This window comes from Rhamphochromis longiceps, linkage group LG11, assembly GCF_057381845.1.
Source record: "Rhamphochromis longiceps isolate RC_006_pf linkage group LG11, R_longiceps_female_GT1.1, whole genome shotgun sequence".
Taxonomy (NCBI): domain Eukaryota; kingdom Metazoa; phylum Chordata; class Actinopteri; order Cichliformes; family Cichlidae; genus Rhamphochromis; species Rhamphochromis longiceps.
In genome coordinates this window covers 12640500-12657926 of record NC_140567.1, presented here as the reverse complement: position 1 = coordinate 12657926, position 17427 = coordinate 12640500, and the positions used below count along the sequence as shown (strand labels likewise).

The following is a 17427-nucleotide window of genomic DNA, read 5'->3' as shown; positions in this document are numbered from 1 at the left end:
TGCTCTAAAATCTCATGGGAGGCGACTACTATAGCACACAGTGGACCAACCACTACTAAATACCAGTAGATAACATAACACCCCTAATGTATGTTTTTAACTGAATATTGTTTTAGATTTCTTAGCTGGAGGCAGTGAATCTACCAATTTCAAACTAAATTTCAAACATTGTTTGTGTTATTTGCTTTATTTTAAGTTGTGAAACTAACTAAAACCCAAAGAGATGTATCGATGGAGAAAGTTTCCATTGTTGCTGAAGGCATGTGTGAATATTTTGAATGCACGATTTGCATAATCATCACATCTATTGTTTGTATTCCATAGAGTCACAATGATATTTGTATATATATTTGTATACTCTGTGTGTTTGCATGCTTATTTGTGTCGCGCACTTATGGTTCGGACGCACTGTCTCCGCAAATGTGCCTGTTTCTACTGACCTCAGAGTATGCTGTGGTGATGTGCTCATACAGCCCCTGGTGATGATGGATTGTGTCTTCCAGATCCTGGAGTTCAGAGGGCAGCTCTCCCTCACCACATGCCTTACACCACGGCTCCACTTTACTCATGTACTGCGAAAAAAGACAGATATACAGTATTTGTATAGAAACACAAGTACAGCATCATACAAATGCTATTAAGACCGAACAAGCAGGTCAGTTAAAGATTACAATAGCTTTAATATGTCTTCGAAAGTCATTTTTGCACACAAATAATAACCCTGAAGTTTTCTATCCAGATGGTGGTGCATATGAGAATTTCTATGGGAGGACCAACACAGTCAAAAAGAGAAAAGTAAGACATCACTTGGAAAAAGAAAGACAGAGTGATGGTATTTATTCACAAAACTGTGAACAACTGATGGATTTTGATCTTATATGTCACTTACAAGGAAGTCTTGGGCATGAAAGACCACACAGAAAAAGAGCCACTCAGCAAACAACAGTTGTCAACAACTAATGTTCTGCTACTGCATCCGTAAGCAAAACAGTTTAAAGTAGTACTGATCATTTAAATGGTCTCTCATTGGCAAGGTTCCACAGTAACCTCAGGGGCTTTAAATTGGAAAGTTTTTTTTTAATCTAAATGTATAAGTAAGAGTACAAGTAAGAGTAGAAAATTACACAAAGCTGTAATATGGTTTAGATGACAAAAACACATCATTACATAACAGATCATATGCTGCATGCTCCAATTATTGTTTGCACAGCATGTACTAAATGAATGTAAGAACTCACAACTTTATAAATACATGCAGATATTCTGATGCTTTCAAGCAGAGCTGCCAACAGCGCATTTACGTCTGCCAAAAAAAGTCTTTTTGCACATATAGAAAAGAAGAAATGTGCATCTATTATGCACACATGTATTACTATAATATCAGAAGTGTAATTAATTTTTTGCATCCCAGTACCTGATCTGCTTTCTGGTGGAAGCTGGCAGACATCTCCAGCAAGGTGCTGCGTTCGTCCAGTGCTGCAGCAAAGGCCTTCCACTCTTGCTCCAGCTGGCTTGAGATCTGCTGGATCTGCTGAGAGGCATAGTGGCTGGACTCCAGGAGCCGATTTCCAACAGACATGATTCGATTGATGTTCACATACACATTCTGTTTTTCAGAGAGAAACAGATACAGAGAAAAAAAAACCCAAAACATATTAAAAATTATTTAATATGGTTTTACTCTTTTAATTAATTTCAGTTCTATACAAAAGAAAAGAAAAGCTACATTTATATAAAGAGTGCTCTTATCGTTAATATTTGGACATCTTCAGTGTAGTCTGTCATTCAAAGTATATCCAGTCTTCAAATGGCCCAGACTGTCACTGTTCATTCAAAGCAATTAAAGTTATATGTGGAAAAAACAGTGGCTAAAATTATTTATCACATATAAATAATTATAAAATAAAATAACCTCTGTCCTCACACACACACACACACACACACACACACACACACACACACACACACACACACACACACACACACACACACGGGAGACATACCCCCATGTGAATAATAAAAAAGCCCATTTGCCTCTTAATCTTTCAGTCTTTTTTAATATATGGGCCCCAAGCTGTTTTGTGTAGATAGGCATGGATCAGCAAACGCTAATTAACAACTGTGTTAACAGCGTGTTATTATTCTATTCAATTACTGCTCCTGGAGCCTATTATGGCTCTTAGCTAGCTTGTTTCAATCACAATGGGAAGGAAAGATGAACCAAACACCAGCTACGACCCTTAAAGCAGTTTTCATCAAAGCTGTGGACACTGGATTTACTTTGTTCAACTCAGGAAGCTTTGAGTTTGTCTGTTTTTATATTAGGGTTTAGAGAGATTTTAAACAGCTCTGCATTTGCGTGTACTGTAGAAGAACAATCCATACTGTGCAGAATCAACACTGAAACGTGCTCGATACAATCTGATGTTGGTTCAAGGATAAGAGCGACAGTGGTGAGCTAAACAGCACGGCTAACACGAGTTCAGCTTTTGAATACACAGCAGAAGTTAAGTTGTCATAAATAAAAGCATGGCGGTTAGGACTAGAACTACTATAATCCCATAATAAATCTTACACATCAAATGTCACAGGAAGAACTGTCTCTGAGGTTTTATGTGGTATTAGGGACTATTGGGATTTTGGGGGGGACCTCCAAATCACACAATCATTCAGGGGAAGAGAGGAAATCCAGACATGTTGGACTACTTCGGGTGGTAATCTAAAACTGATGGCTGAAGGAGAGAAGGGAGGAGGAGTTGGGAGAATATAAATTTAAAAAGTCTTCTTAATTTAAAACTGATGGTGCCATAGGGAATGAGAGTGGCTGTGGGAGAGAAAACAGACAGAAATACGGAAAATGGAAAAGAGGACAGGTCCCAGAAATGAATCGATCTGTAGAAATAGACAGTGTCTATCCTGTAAAGGAAGCACAAGAAACAGTAAAAACTCCCAAAACCTTAAAGCTTTAAATACTTCCTGTTTCTAAAATGACCAGTAACCAGACTCGCTGCTTTAGTTACAATATTTACTGAAGTGAAAAATTCATGGGTAATATAGGGATGTCAAGCAATATAAAAATATCTCTGCAATGTGCAATTCTTCAGCTAGCTATAGGTTAATATAAATGTAACTTTGCAGGACGTGTGAATTTATGCTAACCATGAACAGTATGAATGAACAAACCAGTCATATTGGACAGGATCCTAATTCAGTCAGCAAGGTAGCTGTATGGAGATGACTGGCTTTGTAACATGAAACACTAGTAAACCCAAAGAGTCATTTGTAAGATTCCTTTACTCAAACAATGTAAACCCAGTTTTGAATAACTGGGTTATCTCACAGTTCACTTTCCCAACACCCTGTGCTCCTGCTTTCCAGTTTTCACAGGAACTACTCCTAATCTCTGTGAACCATCTCTTTGTATACAAACTAAAGGCAAATCATTTATTTGCCTTTAGGAATTTTTCTGGGTTTTCCATTTTTTAGTCCACTGAACAAGATACAGTATCAAAATCCCTCCCGAATCCTTTGGAATTCAGATTCTTTTTTTGTAAACATTCATTCTTCTTTTCTTTTTTTACATTTTTATATAATATATGCTGTTATATTCCAGATGTAAAAAGTAGCTGCCCGATGCTTCCAGTGAAACCTTTTTACATTGGCCCCTCCTACCAAGTCATTTGCATCCATAAAAATCTGTAAGGCATTTTAGAAAAACACATCACACAGTCACTAACAACCAAAGACACCACTCAGCAATGGCGGAGCCGGCAGCAGAAAACGAAGATTACATGACAATGGATGGCCTGTGGTCAGAAGACGACAATACTTATGAAGTTGCAGACACACTCGGTATAGATTACAACGCAACGAGGGACTCAAGAGAACAGCAACCAAACCCTGTGTTCAATGGTAAGAACAGAGAGGAGCTGAAAAATCAGAGAGCTGCGACAAACGCAACACTGCCAAACATCGGAAACCAAAGCGCAGCCACCAACCGCCCCCCCTCTCTTAGGTACATGACTATCAGATGGCCAGCGTTCAATTCCAACAATGGAAGAAAGCAACCTCCTGAGTTAGGTAAGACAAATATTCAAATTCAGACGATACAAACACATTAAATACAAACACACAAAACTATTAACATTATTTTCTCATTAGTTTTTTTCAGGCATGTTACGGTGTGTCTGGTGGTTCTGTGTATTCTGTTAATCAGCGTACTCATCTGTGTGAGCATCGCTTGTGAGTGTGAACTTCACTTTCGTGAAATCATAATGTTATCACCATTTGTATACACTGATCTACGCACTGATGTATGGAAGACATTTTTAAGCCACTACACCAGATCTAACAGACTACATTTAAAAATAGTGATACTTACAATGACTGAAAGTTTTATCCTCATCTTCAGTGAATATATTAGCTCATTTATCACTTAGTCATGTTACTTTAACTGTCCATAGGACCATGAGCGTGGAATAAATCTTCTTTGCATTGCTGTCCTTTGTAAAGAATTACGTCTGTATGTGAGCTTCAGTTGTACATGAACTCATAAACGTATCATTCCTTTCATAATAGGTGCCACTTTAGCTGGGCATCAGATGAAGTTGACTGAAGAAAACAACAAGCTACGCGGAAAAAACAATGAGTTGACGAATCAACTAGGCACGTAGTCAATAAACACAAAATCAGCATTAACATCTTCGAAATTCAGCACAACTTCATCACAACAGAATGCAAAAAACACAAAATTATGTCCAGTCTAAATCCTTGAGCAAACAGTTTCTTAGATATATAAATATATATTTATTTGAAAGTGTACTTTTTTGAAAAAACCTGTTTCTGTATTTACAGATAATTTAAGAAACGTTTCCACAGCAGCATATGATGTTTCCAGTGATGCTTACCCTGCCTGCCTCTCTGGAAGAACATTCTTTGTACTTAATTATGAAGTACTTGATGTAAGAAAGCTCTTTCCCTGTATCTCTATGTGTGCGTGTGTATATGAATGTTATGGGTATCAAACATTATGCTCAAACGTAACAGCTTCATTTATCTTTAATGCAGGATATCATGACAGAGTGCTACTTCTATCTGCGCAAAGTCAGCATGGATGGTAAAGGCTGCAATAGCACATTTTCTTGGAGGTGTGCACGTACCTTTCTCTGAGACTGCAGCAAATATACAAAACGACTGCTTGTACAGATCATGGCATTTCTACAGTCTGATTTCGGGCTTATATTGCAATATTTTTTGGACAGTTGTTATATTTGCTGCATAACATACATAATGTGTTTCCTTCTCAACAAATATGACTAGAAACATTTCGACTCCACGCATGACAGTTCGAACAAATCTACTAGCAATGCTTATTAAATTTAATCATTACAAGATACCCAAGTCCTGTGGCTTCAACACAATCCCACCATCCCCTCCGTCACCTGAGGCCCGTGGATTCTTGTAGTTGGATCTTAGCATTTCTATGACCTTTAGCTTAATTTGTTGGGATGTCCACTCCTTGCAAAACTTTCAACTGTCTTGATTTTTTTCCCAATTGTGAAAATTGTAGAATTACAGAATAAGTTTGGAAATGTCCTAACGATTGATGGTTAGCAACAATTGCTTCTTTGAGATCATTACTGTTGACTTGCTTCTTTGGCATCTACATCAAACATCTGAATGTGTCGCATCATCAAACTGTTAAAATCTTCAGCAAAACTGTGTTAGTTAACAAAACAAGCCAAACAATCTGAACTCTCTGAATTCATTTTGTGATATTAGAGTTTTAAAACCTGTAGTAGTTGGGAAAAAAGGCATCATATGCTACATGTGTAAAATGACGGCTCTATTAAAAGTGTTTAAAAAAAAGCTCCTTGACTCCTAAAGTGAATTTTTAAGTACCTCCCATAGGGGGAGTAACAGTATCATAACCCTAGGGGTTGTATTTTGCAACGTGACACATTATCTCTCACATAACAACAAAGAGTCACCATCAGCATTTGGTCCAAACCTTCACTTACACATGACACTCCCATCACTGATGACTGCCTGACACAATACAGTAAACACATGCTGGTGGGTTTTTTTTTGTTTAGTCGCTGGAAACTGGCAAACGAGTAATTGCGTTGTTTCACCTTGGTTTTACTCTTGCTACAATGTTGACACAGTCGGAGAACGCGGACACACAAACAGGAGAACAGGCAGTATAAACACACCTACTGACACTGTGTGTTTCCATTGTGCTGTGCAGGCAACAGGAAGGGGAAACACCGCTTCCTGTGGAAGAATAGGTGGAGGGGGCGGTGGTCTTTCACTGTTAAACCATCTGTATGCATGTTTGTATATGTTTGTCTACCCCAGGGGTAGGCAACTCCAGGCCTCGAATGCCGGTGTCCTGCAGGTTTTAGATGTGTCCTTGATCCATCACAGCTGATTTAAATGGCTAAATTACCTCCTCAACATGTCTTGAAGTTCTCCAGGGGGCTGGTAATGAACTAATCATTTGATTCAGGTGTGTTGACCCAGGGTGAGATCTAAAACCTGCAGGACACCGGCACTCGAGGCCTGGCGTTGCCTACCACTGGTCTACCCTGTCAATATGGGCCTGAGTATACAGTGTAGGTCTATCTGTCTTCTCAGCTGTCTCAGTTGCTTTTTGGCTCACCTCAGCCAGTACAGTTGAAACATCCGGCTGTGGGAGGTCACTGAAACCGCCCTCTCTGGGCTGAATGTTGCAAATGATCTGTAACACCAGTGACTCTATAAGAAGATTTAGGCCAGTTGCCCTGCTCTCCATTGGTTTCACTTTTGCACTAAAAATAATTACTTTTAGAAAGTAGCACGGAAAAATGGCAGGCTAGTTTGCTGTTCAAATCAGAGGTAGTGGGCTACATCCTTATTGTTTCTCAGATTATTTTGAAGCTGTTTTTAGTCTAAAATAAATCTACTAATTTAAATGCATCCCACGAAGCCTGGAACAAGCTTGGTTTACTTGCTTGATGATATATGACAAGCAGGAATAACACACCATTATAAGTTATGAGGGATGTAAGAAGAAAGTGCACTGCAAAGGATTGACAAAAAGGATGAAACAGAAATCTTGCAAAGCTTACCAGTCAAACTGTGACAAAGGAAAACAAAGTTAGGGCAGAGTGCATAGTGTGGTGGGTGCAGTGACACAATACTATATCCTCAGCTAAATTTATTAGCCAACAGCAGAGCTCTAAGGACTAGAGTGAGCTATGATGTCGCAGGGAGGAGGGTGGAGCAGAGCAGCAAAGGGCAGCACACAGCGGTGGGAGGGGCACAAAGGCAATGCGGGTCAATTATGGGAACAGCACCATGACAAGACATGACAAACTGGGGCAGAGTTGAAGCAGAGTAAAAAAAAGATGAATATGAGAAAAAGAGCATGGCAAGACAGAAGACATCAGTTTCCCCATATAGGGAGAGGGTGGTTTGGGATGAAGGGTGGGGAAAAAAAGCATTTAGTGTGGATGAGAGGAATGACGGCAGTTTACGATTGCATTACCTGTTTCTGTGCATTTGTATGTGCGTGACAGCTAACGATAGGGTCTTACCATGCAGTTCATAGCGAAGTGGTTGTGCTGCGTCTGCAACTCCACAGCATGCTGGTGGTTCCCTCCGATCTCTGTGTAACTGGTCAGGAAAAGCCCCTTGTTGTGCATTATCCAATCAAACATCTACAGAGAGTAGGTGGAGAAAACACAGTTAGCTTTACAAAAAGCACATCAAATGAAAAGCTGCCCATCTTGTGGTAACTCATAGCAGCAGGAGTGAGAGGCCTTGTTGATTGCTAATTAACCACAACCGCTGAAGAAGGCAAAGGTCATCTCCAAGCTCCTCTGATAGGAAAACTAAAAAACTAAAAGACCGCTGTTGTTCACCCTCTATTGAGGTAAGAATATGACAAATGTCTGTTAAATAAAGGTACTTGCCAAAAACCCTGAAAAGTGTATAGGGCTACAGTTTCCATTAGCACACACTCACACATTACTTAGAATATGAAAAACTCAATTATATATTTCCAAAGGGCATTTAAAAGCTTGTAAACTCAATGGGCAACCAGAAATCTAAATATATATTTAAAGAATATAAGCAATTTCCACTGTAAGTGTAAAGATGACGTATTATGTCATCCATTCATTTAGAAGGAAAAGAAAATTAATATTCAACACCTGCCATCAGTCAGCTTTATTAAACCTTTACAACCATATTGAGCCTCAATTATCTGGCTTACATGGTAATGATGATGATCATGTTATATTCTTTTATGCCTGAATAGAATTGGTAAGTATGCTCATGCAAAAGATTAGTCAGGAATGACTGCATGTCCAAAAAGTTAAACCGCTGTAGTGGCATATTTAACATCAGGCATACTGCAGAACTGACAACACAATTAACTTTGTGATTAGTTCATTTGTGATTAGAATGATTAGTTCTCTGACCTTCTCAGCATCTTGCTCAAACAGCCGCAGTTGGAAACACTGGTCCAGCTTCAGTTTCCTCATGTGCCACAACTGCTGCAGATTCTGCCGCATCCCGTGCAGCTTATCCAACACACCCGTCACTTTAGCCACCAGATTGTGCGCGTCCGCGTGCACGTGAAACCCGTGATGGTGGTCGTTAGAATCTCCGCTAGCTCCAACACTCCCAACCCCTGCAGTCTGTGACTGTAGCCTTTGGAGCAGCCTCCGTCCCTGTGCGTCGAGCTCCTCTACCGATGCTTTGGTGGCCCTTTTCTTCAGTGCAGCATGTTCTTCCATTAACCGCCGAGCCCCTTCCAGATCCCGTGGGAGATCACGCTGGGACAAGGTTTCCTGGAGTTCTTCAAGGCGTGATAAAGCCCGCGCTGCATCACTGGCAAACGTCTCATAAGAGAGCCGCACCTGAAAGGAAAGTTAAAAGTCAACTTTTTTTCCCCAATGAGGATACGGAATTGAATTTTTAAAAAGATCTGCAATAAGACTGGTCTTTGACTGATGTTTTCTTAAGTAAGCGCACAAAAGATTTAAATTAAAAACCATCTTATGAAGGAACAGATGTAAACAAAAGAAAAGAATCAAAACCTCAATCCATTCATCATGGTTGTATTCTAGGCTGCCCTCGAAGTCGGCTGTCAGCTGGGAAGGGTCCACAATCTTGGTTAAACCCTCTAAGGAGACCATCACCGTCTGGTGCGGGAAGGCAGATTTGGGACACACAAGAAAATAAAAAAGAATTACAAATAGATGAAAGGGCGAAAGAGGAAAAATAAGCACAGTTTACACTAATATAATCACCACCATATTCCAGACTAGTCAACTGTTAAGTTTCTAAAATATTTCTTACTGTAAAAACTTGACTCTAAAGATAATGTGCAATCAGTAAGCACTGTACACCCACTGTTAGAATGGGTGTGGTGAGGTGACAAGAAAGACTGAGTTATCTCTCATACGAATGCTTCTATCACTGTGATCTGCCTGATAAGTAAAACTCTACGGCACTTGATGTGCACCCAAAAATAGTACGTTTGACGTCATACACAAAAAGAAAAAAAACAACAAAAATACAACAAGTTGCTTGTCCAAAGCCAAATGCACTAAAGTTAGGAATAAACTCTTTGCCATGTCCTATATATCCTGTTTCCATAGTAACTGGGTCAGAACTAAATATACCACCTCAACATGCCCACACGGGACAGAATCGTGCCACTGACACAAAGCACAGTCCAATTAGAGCTGGTAAAAAAGGCCAGTGGGTATGCAAAACTAACTAACAGTTTACAACAATTTGCTCATCTGAGCATACGGTACACTGACATGACGAGACAACAAAACAAAATGCATTAATCATTATCGAAAAGAGAAGAAAATCAAACCAAAAACCAAAAATTACAAAAAAAACAAGCTGGAGGGGTTAAAATGATTACCTTTTTATGTTGAACTATTTAAAGCGCGTTCGAGCATCGCCTACCTCAAATTCAAACTTGGAGCTGCCAAAGTTGGTCCTCTGCTTCTGCCAGAAGTTGTCTGGCTTGATGATAAGAGCAACGTGAATACAAGAAGGGAACGATTCCTGAAGGATCTTTAGCAGAGGTTTGATGCTGTCCCACTTAGAACCACGCATGTCCACAATGACTGTGAAGCCATGTCTGGCCACCTCCTCACTGCAGAAAAAAAGGAAATAAATAAAAGAGGTCATATCCCAGGATAAAGGGCTAATTCACAAAGAAAAAGATGCAGTACGTTTAACATTTATAATGCTAACATAGAACCATTAAAGCCAGGTTAGAGAAAAAAAAACTTGCTGGCAACGAAAGGACAAAATTTGACGTCACTGCCTCGAGTCGTAACATAACATTACACAGCCCTTTTCTAAAGGAACTGCTGTAACTGAAGTATCCAATCTCCACAGCATCTGGAGAGGAAAGAAAACAGTTAAAACATTCAAGCGTTGAAGTTTCCACCGCCGCTTACCAGGAGTCCTGCTGCCGTACACTTCCATAAAAGGTTGTTTCTCAGTATTAAAGGCTTTAATCTGAATGTGTAGCTAGGACACAGAAATAGACGCAGGGCCTCCTGCTCTATCTCACTCTGACCACACTCTATGAAAACAGATCGGCAGCCAAATGGATAGAGAAAAAAAAAAACAGAGCAGAGCCGATAGAGAGGAGAGCGAGTGAGAAAGAGAGATACTGAGACTGGAAGGAGGGTAAAGAAAAAAAAGGGGGTAAGGCAGCAGAAATATTTAGACAGGAGGAAGAGAAATTAAGCTGAGGAAAAGAAGCTGGCCTCCTCCTGACTTATGACACTCCTCGGCCTTCCGACTGGATGACTGGCCACCTCTGACTAATCTTTTATCCTCTTCAGTCTTACCTCTTTCTGAAGAGCTGAGCAGTTTGGAAGCCTGTAAGTCTTTGCACACCAGCTGTATCGGCTTCTACGGCTTTAGTTAGAGGTAGATACTTGTTTTTTTTACCTCTCAGCCCTAAAAAATACTTTAGAGAAAATTATTGCAACACTTTTAATAAAGAGATCAGATTGGCAAAATGATCTGCCTTCAGATAATGATTTTAACATAAACTTTTTATCCAACACAGACTGCTCTCCAAACTTAAAATAACAGGCACTTTGACATAAAACATAAACTCCTTGCGTGCATAATTTAGACTTCATTCACCCTCTTTTTGGGTTTTAAGGCATTTGATCTGAGAATATATTCTGTGGGATGATAACTACGCACATAATCTATAGGGAGTAAACAAAGTAAAGCTGTGAACCCAACAGTTAAACTTGATTCTGCTGCTGCTACTGAAATTTATGCAGGAACTGAAAATGCCTCATTCAGCCTCTGACATCCCACAGATGAACTAAAAGATCAGTGAATCTGCACTCCATCTTTTTTTTCAGTAACTGATCTGGACCACTTCTTGCCTCAAGACAAATCTCCAAACTCCACCGTGAAAAAGACTTTAAAGCAGTCAACCTGCAAAGCACTAGTAAGCATAGCACAGGGGAGATCAGACGCAGCAGAGAAGAAAAGTGCAAACTTCCCTCTAAGCTAATGACAACTGACTCCAAACAGGTAAACGCCCGGAGCTACGTATTAAAAGTGCTTCTAGATTTGAAGATCAGCCTGCACACAACTACAGGGAGCAACTTTGGAAATGCTTCCTGTGGCAACACGTTTTGAGTGTGCAGCAGACTCTAGTCTAGCATGACAACACATCAAATGCAGGAATGAGAGGTGAGGTGGGGGGTCAACAATTGGCAATACACCCTTAGACACTTTACAGAGAATCCAAAATAAAAACAGCCCAGTTTTTTTTTTTTAAATTAAGAAAGGTGGGAAAGTCAAACACAAACCAAACAATGAGTATACTTTGTCTGTCTTCAGGCTTTGTGGATACATGACCGCTAACCATCTGATGTTAACTTGTTTGACATTTTGGATGTGGGACAATCATGGTGACAATGTAGGATCAAGTGAATAAGGTCCCAGTCATACAGGCCTAGAGCGCACAACCATCTGGCAATCAATGGTCATGAAGGAAAGATGAGTATTTCCTGAGCGAGTTGTAAGTGCAGGTTGATGGAAGTCGCTGAGAGCTTTACTTAAGCCAGTCAGCGACCCCCTGGCAGCTACCTTTTGGCTGGGAGAAAAGTGCATTCCCCCAAAATGTCCTTGTGACTACATTGGTTGTTAGCGTATTGCCATGGTGGTAGACTGAATGGAGCTGATGGACTTGTCTACAAAGATTGGCTGGCTACTCTCTAAGCTGTAGCAAAACTGTGAAAAGTACTACTGCTCACCTACAGGCAACTACAGGCAACCTGCTAAAAACCAAAGCAATCACCAAAAGGTTTCTGGAGCAGCATCTTCTTTAAAACTAATTTTACCCAGTAACAGCCTCCAGAAACCACTGCAAACCAGTTGGGGAACACACATTTTCATCTAGCAGTTGTCAGTTGTATCATGTCCAGTTATTGCAAACAACTCTCGATGTCACGTGGGAAACATCAATAGCAAGCTATAGCAGAGGTTATATTTGAGCGTCTACGCACGTCCATAGTTGGGTGTGTGTTCCACTATCCTTACCTTGGGATTGTGGCCAAGTATGCTATGAGCCTGCGCAGGTCTTCGGGTCGTATTCTGTCATGGTTGCTCCGTGCTGGAAAGGTGAGAATCGGACCTCCACGTCTGTCTCTGCCACCTTCGCATAGAAATACAATGACACAAAGAAAACCTATTTAAATTATGAAGATATTTTCTTTTTACAATTGTCAGAGATAACTAGTGAGTAGAGATAGCTGGTTCAGATAGAAAGACAGGTCAAATCACAGTTACAAGAGTGGTAATGGAGTTCCAGTCACAGAGCTATAACAAACCACACCAACTACTAATCTGACAGAAAAAAAACATCTTAAATTACTCACAACTATGCCAATACAGTTAACACAAATGATGTAAAAGTCAGATCAAAACCATGCTGTGTCAAATTCACAGTTCAGAGAAATAAGTGAATGCTAATAAATTAGCTACACATACCAAATGCAACAGGGGAGCCAACAACTATACCCAAGACCAGTCTCCATTTCCATGTGAAAATTTCACACTTGATGTCACTGACCTCTCACCTTTAAAGCCAAAAATGTGCCCATGTTATCAACCTATTAAGCTAGCAAATTGAACACCTGCCACAAAATTAGACAATTAGCCCCTAATGGTTTATAATACAGTCAAAAAGATAGAGACTCCTGCTGCAGATAAGCACACTGCATAGTTGGCTTAAAGTACTACAGAAAATACTGCTCAAGTTTTGGTTCCTAGAGTTTCAGTTGTGCATGTTTCACTAAATAAATAGATTAGAAATGTGAATAGGGAAAGTGTCTAACCGAACTCATGACTAGCTAGTAGGCTAGCAACATAGGCAGCATCTGTATAGTTAGCTTAAGCCAAGTGAAAATGATGAGGCGTCAGTGATCATATGCAACATTTTTTGAAGCTTTCAAGATTGGTTAATCTAGATAAACTATGAGTTTGGTGTCATCACAGTAGCTATTTGGATAAGTGACCTAGCCTACACAAGCGAGAGAAGAAGCAGGTGACAAAAAATGAGACATCAAAAAGTATCCATGTGATTAGAAAAGTGTACTCCTATAAAACTCTGATGAGGAAATTATATTTAATATTGTGGATAATGGTTTATGTTAATTAATACAGATTAATGAGAAAGGTCAACCACAGAAATATAAATCAGAAAAATAACATGATTTGGAAGAAAATGAGAGATACCGAGGAAACAGATTAAGATATTAAACTAGACAATAAATGCGATAATTTAGGTCATCTGGCTGCAAGAATCGGCGAGATTCACTAAACAACGACCAATACTCAGGGGGAAGTATCAATTCTCGGTTGGGCAGAAAACTCACCATGGACTAAGCTCACTGGTCTTTAAGCCGGATGAGCAAAAAATGTTTGACAGGTTTCACAGAATACATTATTTGATAGAAACAAAGGGATTTTCTAAATGGCTGACAGTCTAAGAAAGTAGAATTAGAGCAAAGCATATTCTCAGGTTTGTCTAAATGCTAAAGTGGCTTTACTCCAGCCTGCCTTGCAAACACTAAAATACAGGGAATGACACCAAACATAGAGCACTGTAAGGACTCTACAGCAATATAGTGATACAATGGCTCCTTAAAATAAGAGCACAATTTTGCTGAATGTCAGAAGTAACTAGACTGACTTCTTCACTGAAAAAGGATGGATGGAAGTTTCAGTGAGCTTAAAGTTGAAACAGATATTTACAATTACAGCACATAAAAATGACACTGACCTGAGAGAAAGGCAACCTTCTCCTTGAGGATTGGAAGCACATCAATGGCCTTCATATCCTCATTACGATGAAACCCTGAAACACAGAAAAAATAAGCAGAATAGAATATTTAAAATCAAAATATTTAACGCAGAGACAGCAATTAGACCAAGTTCATTCAACCTTTACACCCACGTAGAGAATACATGACCCTGCAGCACACCAAAAAAGACGAAACACTTAAATAAGGTAACCCACTTTATAGCACAGCGCGCAAAAAACAACATAAATGTACATTATAATGCTTTTTGTAACTTTGTTCATATCAATGACCACAGACACAGCAGAAGTGGCTCTATGGAACTGGTTAGAGTTAAGGTTGATGTTGTTACTAGTAGCAATTCTGAGGAAGTTAAGACTGGCTGCAGATCTAACTAGTTGCCAAGAAAATCTCTGTTTTAACTATCTGCTTCTTGTATCTTGCAAGCTATTACATTTGCATTATTTTTGAAATAGTCCATTGCTTTAGCACTGAATGTTCAGCCTACTTAGGTTTACTCAGGAATTCCCACAATAGTCAGTGTGTTACACTATGTTGCTGAAATGTCATCCCCTTTGCCTCGCCTCCTCAACAGATGGCACATGGTTAATACCAGGAAGATGGAGCATTTATGTACACACACACACACACACACACACACACACACACACACACACACACACACACACACACACACACACACACACACACACACACACACACACCCCCTCAGTCTCTCTTTCTCCTTCACATGAAAACAGCACGTTTACTGAAGGCAGTATTTTGGTATTTGGTGATAACTGATAAGCATATTTATTCTTCAGGAAATTTCATTATGAGGACTGAAAAGGGCAATAATGCATAGCTGAACGCAATCATGCCATAGTTAGTAAAAGAAAATATACATCAGCCATGATGATATTGACATTTCAGGCTGGTGAATATATGAGTAAGGAGCTGGCGGGTAGGGAGGGGGCTCTGCGTGCACTTTCAGTTTGCTAGTGATGTCATCAGATATTCCTCACGTAGCTCTTAGTCATCTCTCTCACACAAACACATAAGAAATGTAACCGATGCAGTTCATTATCTTAAGTCCCGCCACCACATAAATCACCGCTATCACCTGAACTACAACTGACTCAAGGCGTGATAATGCTATTAGAACTGAGGGCACAGACTATCACATCCAGGATGGCGCTGAAAAATAACAGTCCTGCTTTGCATAAAACGCTTCAATAAGACGCCGTTTGGGGGGCTAAGTTCTGATAAACAGAGCCTAGGGGGTCAAAAAAAGAAATATATAGTAACAACTTTGCACAAACACGGTGCTGCTTTGGCATTTCTAATATAAGCACTTTATCATACTGACTACCAACAGAAACCAACTAATCAGAGAGGCCAGTCTACTGAGTGCTGAATCATGCCAAATTCCCTTCAATAAAAGTCAGTCGTGACAAGTACAAGCCAATATCTCCAGCAGGAGGTAGTGACTTAATATTACTCTAAAAAAGTGATGGCTTGATGGCACAATTCAGACACTGAGTGACATGCTGTAATGTAGATATATTTCAACACGAGTGCCATTAAACCTGTGATTGCGTCTCCTAAGTTGTTAGTGAGTTATAAGCTGAAGATATGAAGAAACAAGAAACAGGCTATCTTTTAAATGTGCAGTATGACATCACAGGAATAGAGAAGCCAAGTCGGATTTGTGAAAGCATAGAGAAGAATATGAGGACAGAACGACCAGCTGTGACAGCACACAACAGGACTGCAGAAAAGCAAAGAGAAAACAACTAAATAGCTCCTGCAGGTTTAAACAGCTCCTGTAATATTGATTTCAGCCACGGTTTGAAGTCAGGCCTGAGCGGTATCACGTCACCTCTCTGTAGGAAGCGACTGGACTGATTCAAGGATAATGTCACAACCAGCTGACAGAAAATGGGACTGACGTAGCATCAATGGCTTTTTATTGTCTTTCCATTGGTAAGAGGATAGGGAAACCCACATATTTTAAGCCTCCATGCTTCATGTCCTCCTACACCTGTGTGTCTTCTCTTGACTTGCAGATTTAAAAAAAACCCCATAGTAATAATCATGGAAAGAGTTAACAGAGAGACTTCATTGTGTGTCTTTAGAATAGTGCTTTGTTGCTGGGACTGCATTCACTGAAAATCAGCACTATACAGAGCAAAGGCAAAAAGAAACAATACACCTCTAGCAGGTTTTTGTGTTAGCACATGTGTGCCTTTCCTGTGAAGTGTGCCCCAGACACATTCCTCTCAGTGGTAGTTTATGTAAGATACTGACTCTGGCACGCAGCCAGCACTGACCTCTGTTACACTCCTGCTTTCCCCGCTAAAACTCAAGCTACGCACCTTTCTCAAACACCACAGATCAGACCAGGTCAGCAGAAAGCTGGGCATATATGCACTTAAGCTTTATGTTGAGGACTGTGCTAAGCTAAACAGATCTGCAGTTGTATATTTTAATGCCTAAATACTGATTTTTCAAAATTCGGTGGTGAATTTAACATAAATGCTGCATTGCTTAAAAAAAAAAAATCGAGAGCAGCTGGCAGTAAAGAGAAAGTTTCACAGTATGATGGCCTATTACTTATGACATCAGAGCCTCTCCTAATTTTAGTAAACAGTAAGTACTACCCTACACACTGTGATTCATGACATCCCATCACCGCCTCTTGCCACACACACACTGTTGTGTAGTTCTTCAGGCTTTCTAGGGGTGTTTCAAGTTTTTCTTTGGACATTTTCACTCATTTTCAATCCAGTCCTTATACCTGACCAAACCACTTAACACTGAACTGTGAATCATTCAAGCATAAAAAAGGTAACTAAATCAAGGGATTAACCAGTGTTGTGTCTACACATAACAGAAAACTTAGGAAAGAAACTGTTTTAAATTGTATTGCAAAAACACATCATTTGTTTCCATTTCTTCAAAAGAATCTATGAAAAATGTCAAAGACAACACAGTCCAAGCATTTTTTCAACCAACAAGTTGAGTCTTAAACCGCTGTTAGCCAAAACTTATATCTCAGCAT

At 39.8% G+C, this 17427-nt stretch overlaps 1 protein-coding gene across 5 annotated transcripts in view; it reads right to left on the bottom strand.

Moving 5' to 3' along the window:
* Positions 1–17427, bottom strand: part of triob (trio Rho guanine nucleotide exchange factor b) — a 116041-nt gene that overhangs the window by 58374 nt on the left and 40240 nt on the right. For 4 of the 5 annotated variants that reach the window (XM_085422339.1, XM_085422344.1, XM_085422340.1 and 1 more), the window contains 8 exons: positions 14345–14419; positions 12601–12715; positions 9976–10168; positions 9090–9194; positions 8469–8909; positions 7581–7703; positions 1415–1606; positions 441–572 (listed from right to left, as the gene is read on the bottom strand). In XM_085422339.1, the coding sequence (XP_085278465.1) occupies positions 441–572; positions 1415–1606; positions 7581–7703; positions 8469–8909; positions 9090–9194; positions 9976–10168; positions 12601–12715; positions 14345–14419 (1376 nt within the window). Of the gene's footprint in view, positions 1–440; positions 573–1414; positions 1607–7580; positions 7704–8468; positions 8910–9089; positions 9195–9975; positions 10169–10478; positions 12716–14344; positions 14420–17427 lie in introns of those variants that run through there. The other variant, XM_085422343.1, reaches the window with a different exon arrangement.